Consider the following 18473-nt stretch of genomic DNA (forward strand, 5'->3'; position numbering starts at 1 on the left):
CCCGAAGACAAGTAGCTCCGCCCGCTGGGCGCCCCTCGATGACGCGTGAGAATAAATTCTGCCGGCTGCTGAAAAGCGACGTCAGTTGTTACAGTCTGTTCACACCGTAGGGAAATCTTATACCGGTACACCACGCAGCCCCAGCTGCATCCTTGTAGGAGCCAGTCTTTGTAGACCTGGGTTGGGTCCTCCCAACAACCGCATAACCTGAACCTGGGACAGTCTGTCCTAGGGGGGACTTGCGTCATCAGCATTACCTCCACTGCTCCCGTTGCCTAGCAACCTGCTGGGCTTGACAGTAAAAGCCTTAAAATGCAAAGAACATATAAAATAGAGATGTTAATCTTCTTATTTAATTTAATTTAGTAAGAGACACGCTTTTGGAGCATGATGTATTTCAGGCTGAGAGAAGAACATTTTCTGGTCATTTTCAACTCACGTAATTAATGCAATCTTATTTTTTTCTGGCATAGGATGTAGGTATTTTAACTGTAACTCAAGATATTACAGAATGTGTCCAAGCTACAGTAGCTAAATGTTCTCCAGCTTGATGCTGCTTCCTCCTGCTCCATAAAACTCAAATAGTTAGTTTATAATCACACAACAAAAACAAAAGGAGCAAAGCAAGTTCAGTTTCCTCGTGTATTTCTTCTCGACGTTTGTAATGGTACTGACTTAGTAAGTGATATTTACGGGTCATTACTTGTCTACTTGAGCTCACTTTGATCCATTTCTGTTCATAGTGTAACGGACTGCCATGTTCTGTAAGTGAGGTTTCACATTTACTGAGGGTAGAAGATCAGCTCACATTGTGTTTGTTAATCATCATGTGGGGATGTTTGAGGCGACGGAAGCAGAGTTGTTCACGGATTGAGGAACAGTTGTTTCGGCGCAGGCTACAGCCCACAGGGGCCTGTTTCCTTGTTCATAATAAAATCATAACGTGTGTCCAGAGCTTCATTAGCGAGAGTCGCTGCAATATAAAGTATGAACGGTCAATAAAACCGTCACAGCCTCAGTAAGATGTTAGTGAACCTCTAAAGGTTAAAAGCACTAATAACGACAGACAAGCTGCCTCTAACAGCGCAGCGGCTCGTTGTGTACAATGATGTTCATAAGGAACAGACCTGGAAGGCCTTAGGACCCAGGGGGGTTCAGGTGAGGGGGACAGTTAGAACTAAGAGCAGTTTGTTCTCTCGACTTATGGGTTTTTAAAACACAACATCTTTGATGTCATGTGACTTAAGCCATTTCATAACCTAAGACGTGATGTTATATATTATAACATTTATATCCGTGGAATATAGCTAACCCTAACCCACTCTTCACTGGTGTGAAGGCTGAAGGTTGCAGCCTAATGAATTGAGACACACCCACCAACAGACATGAATGTGGAACATGGAGCTCCACTCTTCAGCTGTGGTTGATCACTTCGAAGGCTGTGAGACAACTTACCCGTCGGTCTGACCAGAACCATCTGACTGACTCTTGATGCACCGTTAGCGTAATTACATTAGCAGACCTGCTGCGTGCGCACGCACACACACACGGTTAGACAAGTTCTTTTTATTACAGAGAAAGCCAGCAGCTTATTGGTCAGCTGTAGGGAACAGAACAAAAGCCAAACAAACAGTCATGTGATCAAAACAGGCCAATAGGAGGGGAGCCTGGTTACTATGGCAACAAGAGTCATGGTTAAAGTGACTGTGGCACCACTAGCAGTGTTAGCATTACGCATTCAAACCAAGGGGCTGAGTTAGCGTGGAGCTAGCCTCTAACGTCATTTAACTGATTTAACACTAATGGTGTTTGCATAGATTCTGAATGGGACAATAGTGCAAGAAACTCCCACAAGAAGCACTGGACTCTTCTTTATGAAGAAAAGTGTTCAAATTCCTTTGATTATATTTTTAATTATGATTTGTGGGAGGGGCTATAACCCCCATGCTCCTCCCTAGAAGGTGGGGAAAGACGAAAGAGGTGGTGAAGTGAGCTGTTTGACAGCTTGGGGGCGATAGAGCAAGAAAAAAAACTATCGGAGAAAAGACCACAATACTGTACTACTGTGTGTAGGTGTGTGTGTGTGTGTGCCTGTGTTTGTGTTTAGGGTCTGTGTGTGAGTGTCCTCGAGGGGTCCGCGGTCCACTGGACTGTTCTCCAATCACTCACTCACTCTCACACCTACAGGACATTTAGAGGCACCAATGAACACATCCTGCATGTTTGTGGACTGAGGCAGGAAGCCGGAGAACGCAGAGAGAACCCATGCCGACTGGAGAACATGCAGGTTCCATCCAGAAAGGGGCTGGGTGGGTTTGAAGCCCAGACCTTCTCCTGTGAGGGTACATAGGTAACCTCTCCACCACCGTCCCACCCTGTGTGAGTCTGTGTGTGTCATACCTGCAAAAATGCTGCTAAATGACGTCAGACTAATTTGCATAGTTGTAATGGCGCAGTAGGATCGGCAGTGTGGACCCCTCTCTGTCTGCCGCGAGGCTCCTGGGACACTTGCTGAGGACAGGAAGTGCAGAACCACCACGTCTCCAATGACATCAGGGAATGTCCCTGGGATTTGACACCGAGGGGGGTTAGAAAGTCGCCACGTTGGCAGCACTGATTTGGAGTAAAAGGATGAAAAGTTGGAGGGACGAAGACGCTTTGACGTGACTCGTTACGTCACATAAAAGATGTTTTATTGTGACGGATCGCCTTTTCTCCGGTTTACACGATACACGTGGAAGACCTATTTCCATTTCAAAAGGACAAATTTCCCCTAAAAGCGACATGTTTGCAGGTATGGTGTGCGAGTCTGTGTGAGTGTGTTTAAGGTCTTTGGCACTATTATTTTATCACTAAATACAGTCTTCTGATCAGCTTTGATACCTGGTTCCTCCAAACTCACCTCAGCATGCAGAGACATCTCACAGGGGCTCATGGGGACAAATGTCACCCAGAAGTTCATACGTGAGACGCTATTTAAAACTTGACGTAGTGAACTGATTGGTCAGAATGTGTGGACCAATCAGCAGCTCTCCGTGAGCGTGGAGGAAGAGGAATCTAACCTGTTCTGTAAACGTCCTAATAAGGTGTAGTGCCCTCCCACTCCAGTAGGTACTGGACTGTCCCCTGAGGAGTGATGCGGCGAGCCAACACCTGGTATGTCTCCCCGTTGGTCAGTCTGCCCGCCACTCCAAAATAAGAGGAGATGGAGGAGTGGAGGTGGGAGGAGTCAGATGGGATCTGGGTGGGGTCAGACAGGAAGTGGGAGGAGTCTGCAGTCAAGTGGGTCAGAGCTTCTTGGTCTTCAAGCATCCTAGAAGGCTCCTCCCCTCTGAGCTCCTCCCCTACCTCACTGCGACTGGCCCAGTATCTGTAGCCATTGCTAGGCAACTTCCTCTTCCGGCTGCCAACCTTCCTTCTGAGGACACAGAGGATAGAGGTCAAGGGTTAGAGTGCCGGTAGGCTATGGAGGATAAAGATAGAAGATGAAGAAGAAAGATGGGTGATAAAGAAGGAGGATGGACAAGCAGGAAGTGGAGGATAATGGTGGAGAATGAAGTTAGTGGATGAAGGTGGAGGACAACATTGAAGGATGAAGAATCAGAATAAGATTTTTTGGTCACTCGACTCATCCTTTGACCTCTACGTACAGTGTATAACAGGGGTATTCAACTAAAATGTAGGTCCAGTTAGAGAACATTTCTTCCAGAAGATCATCATGTGAGTGTTTAGTGTGATTAAATAGAGGAATATAGTTGTATCAACGTTTGCATTTAATCAATACTCCACTAACAAATCAAATTTAAATATAAACAATTTTCTCTAACTAAATAAAATTAGGGCTGCATTTGAAATGAAGAGAAAACGAATAGAAGGTGAAAATTGTAATTGAAGAAAAGCTTGAATTTCCCCTTTTCTGTTTCACATTTGGACTTGACAGTCTCAGCCAATTATACATAATAAATATAAACACATTTTAACAATTGAACAGTTTTATACAATATACTGTTTTGCTCAGTGAGAGAATTGAGCTCTAGTTTTGCTGCCTGGACGTTAATGCTCATTGAGCCTGATGAGACGCTGGTTCAGTGCTGCAGTGAGAAGATGAACAGAATCCAGTCCGTCTATTGAGGATTAAATACTCTACTTTCTTTGTGCACTGTTCTCTTTTTGCAAAGCGCAATTTGTTCCTTATTTTTCTCACCAGTCCCTTTCTCTCACTTTCCCCGTCTTACTTGTCTTTTTCTCAAATTTCAATACATCGTTTTTCTTCTGTCCGTCTTTTTATTCGTGATATGCAGCTACCTCTCTAATCTGTCTGCACTCGAGACAATATCACACTGCCTGGAGTGCAAAGACTTGATTGGTCGAGTGGTATCACGTGGGAGGGTTTAACTCGAATGCTATTGGTCTGTGATTTAAGCCACCACTGCCAAGACGACCAATAGGAGTGCCTCGTCAGATTTGAATCACAACTGTCCGTTTTAGCTTCTGGGTCCGGATCTGGAGTTAGTTACAGTTCTTTTTAGAAGTAAAAAACAAACACAAAAAGATGTAGGTATAAACCTTTAACCACATAGGAGCATAAAGGTGGAGGTGTTGGTTACCTGAAGTGATATGAGGCGCTGGTTGTAGCAGAACCTGAAGTGGAGGCATCAGTGGAGTCCTGATCAATACTGACTGATCGGCTGGAGCAACTGAACCAGAACAAGATCAACTGATATTTACACTGATTGATTATGGCTTCATGTATCGGTGGATTATTGTTCTATGTCTCACCTTTTCACACTCTGCAGCTCATCTAGGGTGAAGTCAAAGATGTTTGCCATGTGATGGTTGGAGGTCCAACTGCAGGACAGTTTGTTCTAGATACACACACACACACACACACACACACACACACACACACACACACACACACACACACACACACACACAGTTTAGTCTTGTAAAAAAGAGATAGAATAGAAGTAGAGCCAAAGCACTAAAGTCTTACATTAGGAATCGCATCTTCTAGGAGCCACTTGGACTTCCTCTTCCTCTTCTCAGCAGAAGCACTGAAAACACACACACACACACACACACACACACACACACACACTTTAAGGAATCACCACTGGACTACCTCTTGGTGTCAGGACTTCCTAACCCACTGCTGTTCTGGGACGCAGATAGAACTAAGGAGTAAAGACGTACCTGACGGGGCGTTTCTTGTGGCCCAGCCCTCCGTCACTCTGGGAGCGCTCAGGAAACAGTTTGGAGGGGGGGTTTGGAGGGACTCTGGTCCTCAGACGGAAGATGCATTTCCTCTTCTTGATCTCTTTTCCGCACAGAAACCTCAACACACACACACACACAGTCATCAATACATACAATCATATATATTGGCGCTGACGGTAGAAGTCGTGGTCTTACTTGCTCTTGTATTTATTCAGCGCGTCCAGCAGGTGCTGCCCCCTCTCTGATGGAGGAGTGTGGGACAGCTAAAACACAGACAGAAGGGTTAAGATCAGGGTTGCAAAGGCTTGTTGGGTCTGGTTTAGTCCGGTCCAGGTTGGGTCCGGTCCAGGTTGGGTCTGGTTTAGTCCGGTCCAGGTTGGGTCTGGTTTAGTCCGGTCCAGGTTGGGTCCGGTCCAGGTTGGGTCTGGTTTAGTCCGGTCCAGGTTGGGTCTGGTTTAGTCCGGTCCAGGTTGGGTCTGGTACCTTCCCGAGCTGTAGGGGTTCCCAGCTGGCAGACACTAAGGTGAGGATCTCGTCCAGCTCAAAGTATTTCTTCTTGCTGCTGACTGACAGGTTGTAGAGGACCAGATGAACCAGATCCACCCAGCGCAGAGAAAGACGACGGACGTACTCTGATCCTTTATTACAGACCGAACACAGGAAGAGGTAGAACCTGAGGAGGAGGAGGAGGAGGAGGTCACTGTCTCACTACAGACAGAGGAAAGGTCAGGGGTCACGGTCTCATTACAATCAGAGGAAGAGCTTCCTCACCTATCTCCAAACATCATAGACTCCTGCAGACACTGAGTACAGGCTTCATGGAACCACTGCTGACATCTGAAACACTGCAGCATCTTCAGGTACCACCTGTAGACAAAACCCAGGTGAGTCTGTGATGTCACAGTGAGTGTGTGAGCCTCTCCTAGGTCAGTCTTACTCTCCAGGGCCTCCACAGTAACAGTAACACTGTTGGTGATTGGTCCGGTGCTGAGAGTCCCAGTCCAGAGAGTCCAGGTCGTAGGGGAACACCTGCTTCATGGCTGACAGAGCTTTAGCTATCGGCCCTTTCTTTAGAGCGCCTCCTTTCTGAGGAGAGAAGAGACAGACAGGTAATCAAACAGGTAGTGACACAGGAAGAGAGCTAGAGTGAAACAGAGAGACAGACAGGTAGTAAGACAGATGGAAGGACATAGAGTCAGAGAGAGATACAGACTGTGACAGACAGGTAGGCAATAGATGTTTTATACCCGAACAGCCAGAGCGAAGACACAGCGTCTACAGAACCAAGGACTGAGACTAACGCTGCTCTCTACAGGAGGGAGGTGGCACTGCTGGTGGAAACCTGGGGAGACACATTATTATTATTACAAGTAATGAAAGCGTGTATTCTAGATACAAAGCTACACACATTTGACCAGTTTGGAGGCAGAATTCTACCGGCTGGAACACGTTGAACTCTTCCTGCTGTCCTTGTGCGCTTTGCTCTCAGCTCTCCATAATTTGAAGAGTGTGTGCCAACAATGTCCCCACGGGACGTGGTTTACAAACCACTGTCTTTTGGGGACACAGTGGTGGTCCTCTGCAGTGTAGATGTTGAGATGGAAGTAGCCAAGCAGCTAGCGGTGCGTAAAGTGCTCTGTTTGCTAGTGACACTGTTTCAGGTTGTTTCCTTTTCGGGGTTAAATTTTACTTTACTTTTGGAAGACCGGAAGTAAACAAAGTTGCGTTAACAGCGTTAAAATATTTGATGACATTAATCGCCTAATCAAGACCGGTTTCTACATGGAGACACTCTTGTCCTCTTACAAACATAGACTTCATGACTAGTTTAACCAGTTCCCTGTCTCACTGCGTGTCTCACTGCCTGTCATACATACCGATGCCACATTTGCCACAGATGAGGATCTGGTTGTTTGGGTTTGATTGGTTGTCAGCGTTTGGCTCCGCCTCCTGACAAACTGAGCAGCGAGGCTCCTCCCCCGGCACTCCGGCTACAACGCGATTAGACAGAGATTGTGATTGACAGCCAGAGAGATATTAGACGGACAGAATCAGCATTATGGTGGGACACATTGACGGTGCCTGTCTCTCTCTCACTACCTCTCGTTCTCGCACTAGGTTGGATGTCTCTCTCTCTCACTACCTCTCGTTCTCTCACTAGGTTGGATGTCTCTCTCTCACTACCTCTCGTTCTCTCACTAGGTTGGATGTCTCTCTCACTACCTCTCGTTCTCTCACTAGGTTGGATGTCTCTCTCTCTCACTACCTCTCGTTCTCTCACTAGGTTGGATGTCTCTCTCTCACTACCTCTCGTTCTCTCACTAGGTTGGATGTCTCTCTCTCACTACCTCTCGTTCTCTCACTAGGTTGGATGTCTCTCTCTCACTACCTCTCGTTCTCTCACTAGGTTGGATGTCTCTCTCTCACTACCTCTCGTTCTCTCACTAGGTTGGATGTCTCTCTCTCACTACCTCTCGTTCTCTCACTAGGTTGGATGTCTCTCTCTCACTACCTCTCGTTCTCTCACTAGGTTGGATGTCTCTCTCTCACTACCTCTCGTTCTCTCACTAGGTTGGATGTCTCTCTCTCACTACCTCTCGTTCTCTCACTAGGTTGGATGTCTCTCTCTCACTACCTCTCGTTCTCTCACTAGGTTGGATGTCTCTCTCTCGCTACCTCTCGTTCTCTCACTAGGTTGGATGTCTCTCTCTCGCTACCTCTCGTTCTCTCACTAGGTTGGATGTCTCTCTCTCGCTACCTCTCGTTCTCTCACTAGGTTGGATGTCTCTCTCTCACTACCTCTCGTTCTCTCACTAGGTTGGATGTCTCTCTCTCACTACCTCTCGTTCTCTCACTAGGTTGGATGTCTCTCTCTCACTACCTCTCGTTCTCTCACTAGGTTGGATGTCTCTCTCTCACTACCTCTCGTTCTCTCACTAGGTTGGATGTCTCTCTCTCACTACCTCTCGTTCTCTCACTAGGTTGGATGTCTCTCTCTCACTACCTCTCGTTCTCTCACTAGGTTGGATGTCTCTCTCTCACTACCTCTCGTTCTCTCACTAGGTTGGATGTCTCTCTCTCGCTACCTCTCGTTCTCTCACTAGGTTGGATGTCTCTCTCTCGCTACCTCTCGTTCTCTCACTAGGTTGGATGTCTCTCTCTCGCTACCTCTCGTTCTCTCACTAGGTTGGATGTCTCTCTCTCACTACCTCTCGTTCTCTCACTAGGTTGGATGTCTCTCTCTCACTACCTCTCGTTCTCTCACTAGGTTGGATGTCTCTCTCTCACTACCTCTCGTTCTCTCACTAGGTTGGATGTCTCTCTCTCTCACTACCTCTCGTTCTCTCACTAGGTTGGATGTCTCTCTCTCACTACCTCTCGTTCTCTCACTAGGTTGGATGTCTCTCTCTCACTACCTCTCGTTCTCTCACTAGGTTGGATGTCTCTCTCTCACTACCTCTCGTTCTCTCACTAGGTTGGATGTCTCTCTCTCACTACCTCTCGTTCTCTCACTAGGTTGGATGTCTCTCACTACCTCTCGTTCTCTCACTAGGTTGGATGTCTCTCTCTCACTACCTCTCGTTCTCTCACTAGGTTGGATGTCTCTCTCTCTACCTCTCGTTCTCTCACTAGGTTGGATGTCTCTCTCTCACTACCTCTCGTTCTCTCACTAGGTTGGATGTCTCTCTCTCACTACCTCTCGTTCTCTCACTAGGTTGGATGTCTCTGCAAGGATGCGCTTTCAAAGAACAAAGAATGTTTTATTCTTCTAAATATTTAGACATAAGAAGCAGAATGCATCAGGCTTGGTGCTTGGTAATTCATTTTGGTGCAATAATCCATAAACAAAAAGCAGTTATCGTGACAGACCTTGAAGATTCTCTCACAACCAGTCTGTATCTCACCATGTTGGATGTCCTTACAGAGGACCCAGAACTTGGAGTTGTCCTCAAATGTGACGAAGCAGCTCAGCCGCGGAGGGCTTACCTGTTCACCAATCAGAGACCAGATGTCAGCACTGACCAATCAGAGGCTAACACCAGCCAATGAGGAAAAAATGATGTCTTACTCTCTGTATCTTGCCCAGGTAGTAGAGTCCATCTGACCAATGACAGAGGACGAACTGTCCAACACTCAGACTAAACTGCGCCTCCTCTCTTGGGCTCTGGCCTTTCCGACATGTCCCGCCCCCTTGAGCCACCTGAGGCTCCAGACCACAGAAGGCTTCAATCAGGTCCTCAAACATCCTACAGGTAGAGAGAAGGGAAGAGAGACAGACAGGTTGAGTTCTCACCTGAATCCCTTTGACTCCTCTGCCTTTAACAGTGATTCAGGTCAATAAAAAAAGTAGTTTCATAAATATTCACTTTAAACATTCAACAAGAGTAAACTGTCAATGAACTAATTCTAAACAATAACAAGAAGCTTCAGTCAAAAATAAATGAACTTATGAACGATTATTAAACTGTTATGAAGATCAATATAAGAGATCAGTTTCATAGAACTTGATCAGTTCCATTGATATTGATCAGTTTTAAAGATGAGGATTAGGGTGTCTCCCAGACAGGTTGTGGCTGTCAGTCATTCCTGAACTGTCAGGGGATTTTAGAAGTCGGCGCATGCGCATCAAGTCTCCCGTCATAACAGACTAACCACGGTTGGCCCCGCCCCCTGACACCAGTAACCCGGGTAACATCCTGTCAATGACGCGCGCGCGCGCACACACACACACACACACACCGCGGTGGAATTCTAACGGCTTTACTCAGCTGTAAAAAACGGTTTACCGATATGAAGCTTGTGTTTAGCAAATATATGAACATGTGTATGCATAATACATGCACATGTAAATGTACAGATATGATATATTAGTACATGCATAGAACATATGGAGCCAAACGAAGCAAAGCTGTCTTACGTCCTGTGGTCCGGTATGTGTGTCCTCTCCGACAGACAGGTTGTTATTCCAGGGAGGACAGACAGACAGTTTGTGTCTTCACACCAACTCTCTGTTAATCTATCTGTCCTGTCTCTCATACATGCATCCGCCTTGTCTCTCTCTCTTCCTCTCTCTCTCTTCCTCTAGTTTCGTCGCGCTAAACTTCAAACTTCGGCCGTCGCCATTTTGCACTTTTCCCGCGAATCACAGGAGGAGGTTTTCCATCATCTACATCGCGTCATAATCGTCGTCTCGGTCATTGGTGTCGTCATCACGTCAGCACCAGGAAGTAGCGTGGTGCCGTTCAGATCATCCAATCTGATTTTATAAACGTTATCTTTTATTTTGAAAGAGACTGAACTACTGGCATTATTCTTTTAAATGTCTTGGCTTTTATAACCATTCATATTCGATAAATATCATCAATCAATTCATGAGATATTAAGAACAACATAAAAGTAAAATAGCTTTATTGATCAATTGTTTAATTAGTCAGAGCTTAAACGTGTGATTTATTCTTTGAATATAGAATAAAACTCAAGCAATCACAAATTCTTGAACCGTATGCTTTGAATCCACATCACTCAACATGTAAGTATTTGATCAGAACACACAACCAGCAGGAAACAAAACAAACGTAAATAAGATTGTATACTATACTTATAGTTATTCTAATAATTATCACTTTTTATAAAACACATAACACAGTGATGGTTTTTTTCTCCAGGTGACGGAAAATGGGTCAAATTTCAAAGTTACAGATTAATGATTCAGCAGTCAGGTTTAGGGGTTAGAGGTCAGGCTTAAGGGGCAGAGCTACAGTTTAGGTGTAGGCGGAGGAGGTTTGAGGGCAGGGGTCAGGTTTAAGGGTCAGAGGGCAGAACTTGGGACCAACGATTAGTTTCAAGGGTCAGAGCTCAAGTTTGAGAGCCCAAAGGTCAAGCTTATAGGTCAGCGGTCCGAGGTCAAAGTTTAAGGGCCAGGGGCTCATAGATCCGGTTTAAGGGTCAAAGGTCAGATGTAATATTTTAGGATCATATGATCAGGAGCCTGGTTTAGCATTGGGTCGTATCTTCATCTCTGTGAATCTGAGCGAGTACTGCCAGCCCGTCCAGCTGGACCACTCCACCCCATCGGCGTAGGAGGCATGGCCTCCTCTCAGATACTGTCCGTTCAGGTTGGAAGTGTGGCAGTTACGGTACCACCAGGCGCCCTGGTAGTAGGCTGCACAGTTATTCTCTGACTGGTCCTGGTCCCGGTCTTTGGTGGTGAACTGCATCCCAGAGTGCTTCAGGAGGGAGTCACCTGGAGGCCAGAAGAACACCTGGTAGTACTGTGTGCATTTATATGTACATAGTACAGCATCAGTACTAGTGTGAATACCTGCGGTCCCTGAGTACTGGTCCACCTCCAGCGGGTATCCGTCCTCCTCGGGGTTCACTGAGTCCCGACCCACAGAGAAGTCTCCGTAACGAGCAAAGGCTGTGGTGTTGTCGAAGTCAGACATGTCAATCCTTAACTCATAACCACCAGATCTGGTGAGGGAGTACATCCTCTGGAGACCTGAGAGACAGGCAGGGAGATAGACGGGTAGGGGTTGAAAGACAGGGAGAGGGTCCGAGATAGAGAGAGATAGAAAGACAGACATGTTGATCCATAACTCGTACCCACTGGATCTGGAGTGGGTACATCCTCTGTAGACCCGACAGACAGACAAGCAGTATGACGGTAGAGACGGTATGTGTATGTGTCGCTGTGTGTGTCTCTATGTGTGTATTTGTTTGTGTGTGTAGGTGTACCCAGCCAGTGTTCTCCTGTATTTCTTCCAAATCCGTCTCTGTAAGCCGTCCAGTCCCTGAAAAAGTTTACTGATCCGTCTTCCCTCCTCTGAATCACCTGAAGACAATCAATTAAAATATTGACAAATGGAGCAGGGATTCTATTAATTAATTCATTAATGGTGCTGGTGGGGCGTCTACTAATACCTTGTGTGTGATTGGTGGGATGTGATTTGTTTAATGTGATTAGTGGAATGTGATTGGTGGGATGTGATTGGTGGGATGTGATTTGTTTAATGTGATTAGTGGAATGTGATTGGTGGGATGTGATTGGTGGGATGTAATTGGTGGGATGTGACTGGCTGAATGCGATTAGTGGAATGTGATTGTTGGAATGTGATTGGTGGGATGTGATTTGTTTAATTTGATTAGTGGAATGTGATTGGTGGGATGTGACTGGCTGAATGCGATTAGTGGAATGTGATTGTTGGAATATGATTGTTGGAATGTGATTGTTGGAATGTGATTGTTGGAATGTGACTGGTTGAATGTTATTAGTAGAATGTGATTGGTGGGATGTGATTAGTAGAATGTAATTGGTGGAATGTGATTAGTGGAATGTAATTGGTGGAATATGATTGGTGGAATGCGATTGGTGGGATGTGATTGGTGGAATTGAGATGTTAAAACTTTTGACACTCTTTATCTTTGTGATTTGTGTGTGTCTGTATGAAGGTGTGTTAGTTTGTGTGTTGCACACCGTCCAGCCCCCTCCATCAGTGCTCATGTCGCAGTAAACCATAAAGCCGTCAGGATCATGAGTTGGAAATACAGAATAAACTCCATCCTCAGAACCACCGGAACTCAAGACCTCCGAGCAGTCTCTGGGTCTGAGAGCTGAGAGACAGAAATTTAGAGAGAGTCAGAAATCCGCAGATAGAGAGACAGAGGGAGAGAGAGAGAGGTGAAGAGAGACAAGTACAGAGAGACAGTCAGAGAGAGAGAGGGGTAAAAGGAGATAGATAGAGAGAGGCCACATGTTGACTGGACCCCCAGGACCCGGTTGTGAGGGTAAACCTGATATTGAGGGTGTATTACGTATGTATATTACAATGTTTAATGTGTATACTAATGTGTATCAATGTGGAATAGGGTGATCACCTCGGGGGTTGCTGTCACCCTGCAGGTCTTTGTTGACCCTCCTCATATTCTCTGTCTCTCTCTGGAGGCTCAGTAGAGAATCACTGAAGCCTGAGACCAGCTTCAACACACCTGACTGACTGTCAGACAGCACCTGTTCACGTATGGAATATCAATAAAGGGAACATATATATATTTATGCACACAAATTGGAGAGGGAAGGAGATTACAGGAGTTACATATTTGTTATTATTATTTATATAATGACCTGGATGATGCGGCTTTGCTCGCTCTGCAACCCGTCCAGTCGCTGGTCCAGAACACCTTGACCTCTCTTCAGCGAATCAGCTTCCAGCCTTAGGTTGTGGGCGTGGCCTGACAGTACCTTTAACTCCTCGGCCAGCTTGTGGTCAAACCCTGTGTCCTGCCAATCCTCTGCCTTGTGATTAGCCAGCGTCCGCAGCAGAGAGGTCTGCAGCGCCTCCCAGCGCAGGAAGCTCTCGCTGTAGTCAGGACAGTTTGGGTCCAAGAAGATGCTGATTGGCTCTCCTTCTGTGACACGTGACACCGACACCAGGGCACCAGACTCTGTGGGATTGGTTGAGATCACGGGCGAAGCGGAGGAGACTCGGCCCCTGTTATCGTGACAGCAGCGACAGACACGCAGGTCAGAGAGAAATACTAACAAAAAAACAGACAGACAGGTGTGTTTACCTGGTGATGAAGGGAAGAGGATACTGGTTCAGGTACAGGATGATGAGCGTTGCTGTGACAACAATGACTGCTGTGACGACCAGCGTAAAGACAGACCACAACAGGAAGCAACAGCATCTCTGAGTGCACACACATACAATCACAATCAGACATGAGCTTACGACACGGTTAGCACCCCTCCCTTCCCAGCATGCCTTGAGTCTTAAAGTTACCATTTTAATGGATCTTAGTTGAAGACATTTAGCCTGATCTTCACCTTGCTTCCAACCTGGTCCACACCTCCCTTCTAACCTGGTCTTCACCTCACAGCCGCCGCCCTCACCAGTATCTTACTCTAAGGTCCACTCACTTCCATCTCTGTCAGATTATCTTGTGAGTTCTGCTGAGCTCTCCGAACTCTTTTCCATTTCATTCATTTTTTGACTCCGAACTCTTTTCCATTTCATTCATTTTATTTTCTAAAGCCCAAAATTTCAAATGACAAATTAGCCTCAGAGGGCTTTACGGTCTGTACACATGCGTCACAAAACCCTCCCATTGGCACAAAGGTTCTTTTGGAGGTGTAATGGTGCTTTGGGTGGTTTTGTGGTATCGGGAGTGTTATTGACTGTGTTATGGTGCTTCAGGTGGTGCTGTGTGTTGGGTAGTTATGGTGTTATTGGAGGTGCTGTGGAGCTGTGGGTGTTGTTGTTGGGGTAGGAGTTGTCTTGTTGTGTTTTGGGTGGTCTTGTGGTGCTATTGGTGGTGTTATTGGAGATGTGGTGTTGCTTTGGGTTTTGTCCTGGGGTAACGTAACCCCTGCAGTGTAAATCCTAGCTCTGCGTTTATCTGTAGATCCTAAGAAGATCTCAGTAAAGGAGGCAGCTGTTTCAGATTAGAGACTCCAGATTAACAGGATTTAACTCACTGAAGCTCTGTTACCGTCTCTCTCTGTCTCTCTGTCCTTTCTTTCTGTCTTTCTCTCGGTTTTTCTCACTATTCGTCTGACTTTCTCTCACTCAATGTCTATCTGTCTGTCTGTCCTTCCTGTCTCTCTATCTGTCTGACTCTGTCACTTTGTCATGTTGTCTCACTGTCTATGTCTGTTTCTGTCCATTTTTCTGTATGTCTCTCAGTCTTGGTCTTTCTGTCCTTCCTGTCTATCTGTCTGTCCGTCTGTCTCTCTTACCTTCTATCATTGTCTCTGTCTGCCGCTCTCCCCAGTCTCACTCTGTCTGTCCTTCCTGTGTATCTATCTCCCACTGTCTCACTGTCTGTCTGTCTCTCTGTCTCGCTGTCTATCTGTCTGTTCGTCTTTCTCACTATCTATCTGTCTGTCCCATTGTTTGTCTTTCTGTCGGTCTCTCCGTCTATCTGCCTGTCTGTCCGTCTGTCTGTCTGAGGGGTTTCATGAGCTCAAAGGGGGTGTGAGCTAATAGGCTAATTACTAGGGGTGTAACGATTCATCCACTGAATCGATTAATCGATTTATATTCCTGCGATCCAACTGAATCAATCTGTGCTCCGCAAATCGGCATTCCGGACGACATATATTGATTTCAAATCGATTGAAATGGTACATAATCGATTGTATCGATACTTGGAAACTGCACATTGGATTTAAGTACAAAAGCGGTGTGGATGTGTGTTTGTTTGTTTGTTTTTTAGCACTTTAGACGCGTTAAACGTTACTGGATTCAGTCTGCCTGTCTGTGACGTCATCAGTACGCAGCAGCGCGAAACTCTGAACAACAACAAAACACAGCGTGGAGGAGACGACTGCGAGCGAGACATTTAGCACCAAACTCAACATCACAGTAACAATTGCCAAGTTTATCTGTAAAGACATACGACCCGACAATGTGGTTGAAAATCCGGGGTTCTGTGAATTGATCCAAACATTGTGTATTTATTGTTTGTTGTTTACTTTGAAAATGGCACTTGATTCAAATAAAAGGTTAATACATTTGCCATTAATTGTTGTTTGCTTGTTTATAATATCCATAATTTATTTAAACCTGATTTCCTTACAAGAAACAACAGGGATCTCAGGAACTTTGCCTGCACTGTCCAGTAAAGTTACTGAATCAATTTCAAGTCACTGAATCGAATCGTTCTAAATTAACCCAGATCGTCCATGAATCGCGATTCGAATCAAATCGTTGTTAAAATGAATTGTTACACCCCTAAATTATCATAGCATTTACCTTGTGTTTGTTTGGTTGTTTGCTGCCGAGTTCTGAGCTGCTGTTGTTCATGATGGTCCACCTGTCGTTCATGATCATCCTGAAACACAGACACAATTGAACTGAGACAAAGCCTGACACTGGATCTTTTGTGAGCTTGCTCCAGTGGACCTTCTCAAGAACCCTATACGTGTACATGCGGTACAACACCATACCAGCACCATACCAGGACCACCACGTACCAGAACACCATACCAGCACCACCACACCACGTACCACAACACCATACCAACACCATACCAGCCACACCACGTACCACAACACCATACCAGCACCACCACACCACGTACCACAACACCATACCAGCACCATACCAGGACCACCACACCATGTACCAGAACACCATACCAGCACCACCACACCACGTACCACAACACCATACCAGCACCACCACACCACGTACCACAACACCATACCAACACCATACCAGCCACACCACGTACCACAACACCATACCAGCACCACCACACCACGTACCACAACACCACGTACCACAACACCATACCAACACCATACCAGCCACACCACGTACCACAACACCATACCAGCACCACCACACCACGTACCACAACACCATACCAGCACCACCACACCACGTACCACAACACCATACCAACACCATACCAGCCACACCACGTACCACAACACCATACCAGCACCACCACACCACGTACCACAACACCATACCAGCACCATACCAGGACCACCACACCACGTACCAGAACACCATACCAGCACCACCACACCACGTACCACAACACCATACCAGCACCACCACACCACGTACCACAACACCATACCAACACCATACCAGCCACACCACGTACCACAACACCATACCAGCACCACCACACCACGTACCACAACACCATACCAGCACCACCACACCACGTACCACAACACCATACCAACACCATACCAGCCACACCACGTACCACAACACCATACCAGCACCACCACACCACGTACCACAACACCATACCAGCACCACCACACCACGTACCACAACACCATACCAGCACCATACCAGGACCACCACGTACCAGAACACCATACCAGCACCACCACACCACGTACCACAACACCATACCAGCACCATACCAGGACCACCACACCACGTACCAGAACACCATACCAGCACCACCACACCACGTACCACAACACCATACCAGCACCACCACACCACGTACCACAACACCATACCAGCACCACCACGTACCACAACACCATACCAGCACCATACCAGCACCACCACACCACGTACCACAACACCATACCAGCACCACCACACCACCATTTTGGTAGTATTCTAGCTTCTCACACTCATGAACATGAGTGATTGTTTGTTGTTAAGATAGTAGGCTTGTTAATGTATACTTGTTTTTTGAGAGCAGTGACTTGATCATTCGTTTTTATACTCTCAAATGACCAAATAAATCAAAATATGCACAATATAATTAAAAATTATAATTAATTATAAAAACAATATATTACACGTTAATAAACATTTGTAAAAATGAGTACACATTAGTAAACATTACTACATTATTACACAGAAATATTAGTAAACATGAATACATATTACTAAAAATGAGTACACATTAGTAAACATTACTACATTATTACACAGAAATATTAGTAAACATGAATACATATTACTAAAAATGGGTTAACATTAGTAAATATTAAGAGACATTGGTAATCCTTAGTAAATGTTAATAAACACTAGCACACATTAATATATATTGGTAAACATTAGCACACGGTGGTACAAACGTATTAGTAGAGACTTGTCACTGAAGACTTGTTATAAACACGTGTCACTAAAGACTCGTTTAGCTGTGAAGCCTTTGATCTGATCTCTGAACGTCTCTAAATGTTTCTGTCAGATTCAATTTCATTTGACTCAAAGTGACTTTACACTTAAGTATTTATACATGAGGCCCATTTAAAGTGTTAACCCATAAGTACTATTTAGAGTATTTATACACAAGGATCATTCAGAGTATATATGCATAAGGACCATCCAGAGTATTTATACATAAAGACATTTCTTTTGACATATGGTTCATTTAGAGCCCTTATACATAAGGACCATTTTATAAACACATGTTTAATTAGTATTAATGAAACAATTTACAAAAGTTTCTAAATACACAACTAAAAACATACTAAATACATAAATATACTCTCGAGAATGAAAAAAGGCAAATGATAAGATGGTTACAAACTGTCCGTCTTTTTAAAAGTTTAAATCAATTTTAGTTTTTATTTCCCAATTCAGATGAAACTCATAATAAAAACAATCACTTATAAATCACTGGTAGAAATAATTAATAAAGTTACCTCGCTGTCTCCAGAAGACGATAATCTATAGAGACTTTAGATGCATCATGTACTTTGATCGGTACGGAAACAACCATCTGCTGTGTACCAGGCGAGAGTCACTAAGCCTAT

At 45.3% G+C, this 18473-nt stretch overlaps 2 protein-coding genes across 2 annotated transcripts; both read right to left on the reverse strand.

Moving 5' to 3' along the window:
- Window positions 1-1551: 1551 nt before the first annotated feature.
- On the reverse strand, window positions 1552-10440 carry phf19 (PHD finger protein 19). The gene is made up of 14 exons (XM_040196207.2): window positions 10139-10440; window positions 9290-9467; window positions 9126-9207; window positions 7098-7211; window positions 6468-6562; window positions 6158-6306; window positions 5992-6087; window positions 5704-5893; window positions 5416-5483; window positions 5197-5337; window positions 4997-5057; window positions 4780-4865; window positions 4608-4697; window positions 1552-3418 (listed from the first exon to the last, which is right to left on the reverse strand). The coding sequence occupies exons 1-14, from the start codon at window positions 10255-10257 to the stop codon at window positions 3079-3081; spliced, it is 1809 nt and encodes a 602-aa protein (XP_040052141.2). The 5' UTR covers window positions 10258-10440; the 3' UTR covers window positions 1552-3078.
- Window positions 10441-10612: 172 nt separating this feature from the next.
- On the reverse strand, window positions 10613-18473 carry fibcd1a (fibrinogen C domain containing 1a). The gene is made up of 9 exons (XM_040196208.2): window positions 18363-18473; window positions 15978-16056; window positions 13792-13910; window positions 13346-13712; window positions 13099-13231; window positions 12698-12834; window positions 11959-12055; window positions 11543-11722; window positions 10613-11464 (listed from the first exon to the last, which is right to left on the reverse strand). The coding sequence occupies exons 1-9, from the start codon at window positions 18437-18439 to the stop codon at window positions 11202-11204; spliced, it is 1452 nt and encodes a 483-aa protein (XP_040052142.1). The 5' UTR covers window positions 18440-18473; the 3' UTR covers window positions 10613-11201.

This window comes from Gasterosteus aculeatus, chromosome 13, assembly GCF_964276395.1.
Source record: "Gasterosteus aculeatus chromosome 13, fGasAcu3.hap1.1, whole genome shotgun sequence".
Taxonomy (NCBI): Eukaryota; Metazoa; Chordata; class Actinopteri; order Perciformes; family Gasterosteidae; genus Gasterosteus; species Gasterosteus aculeatus.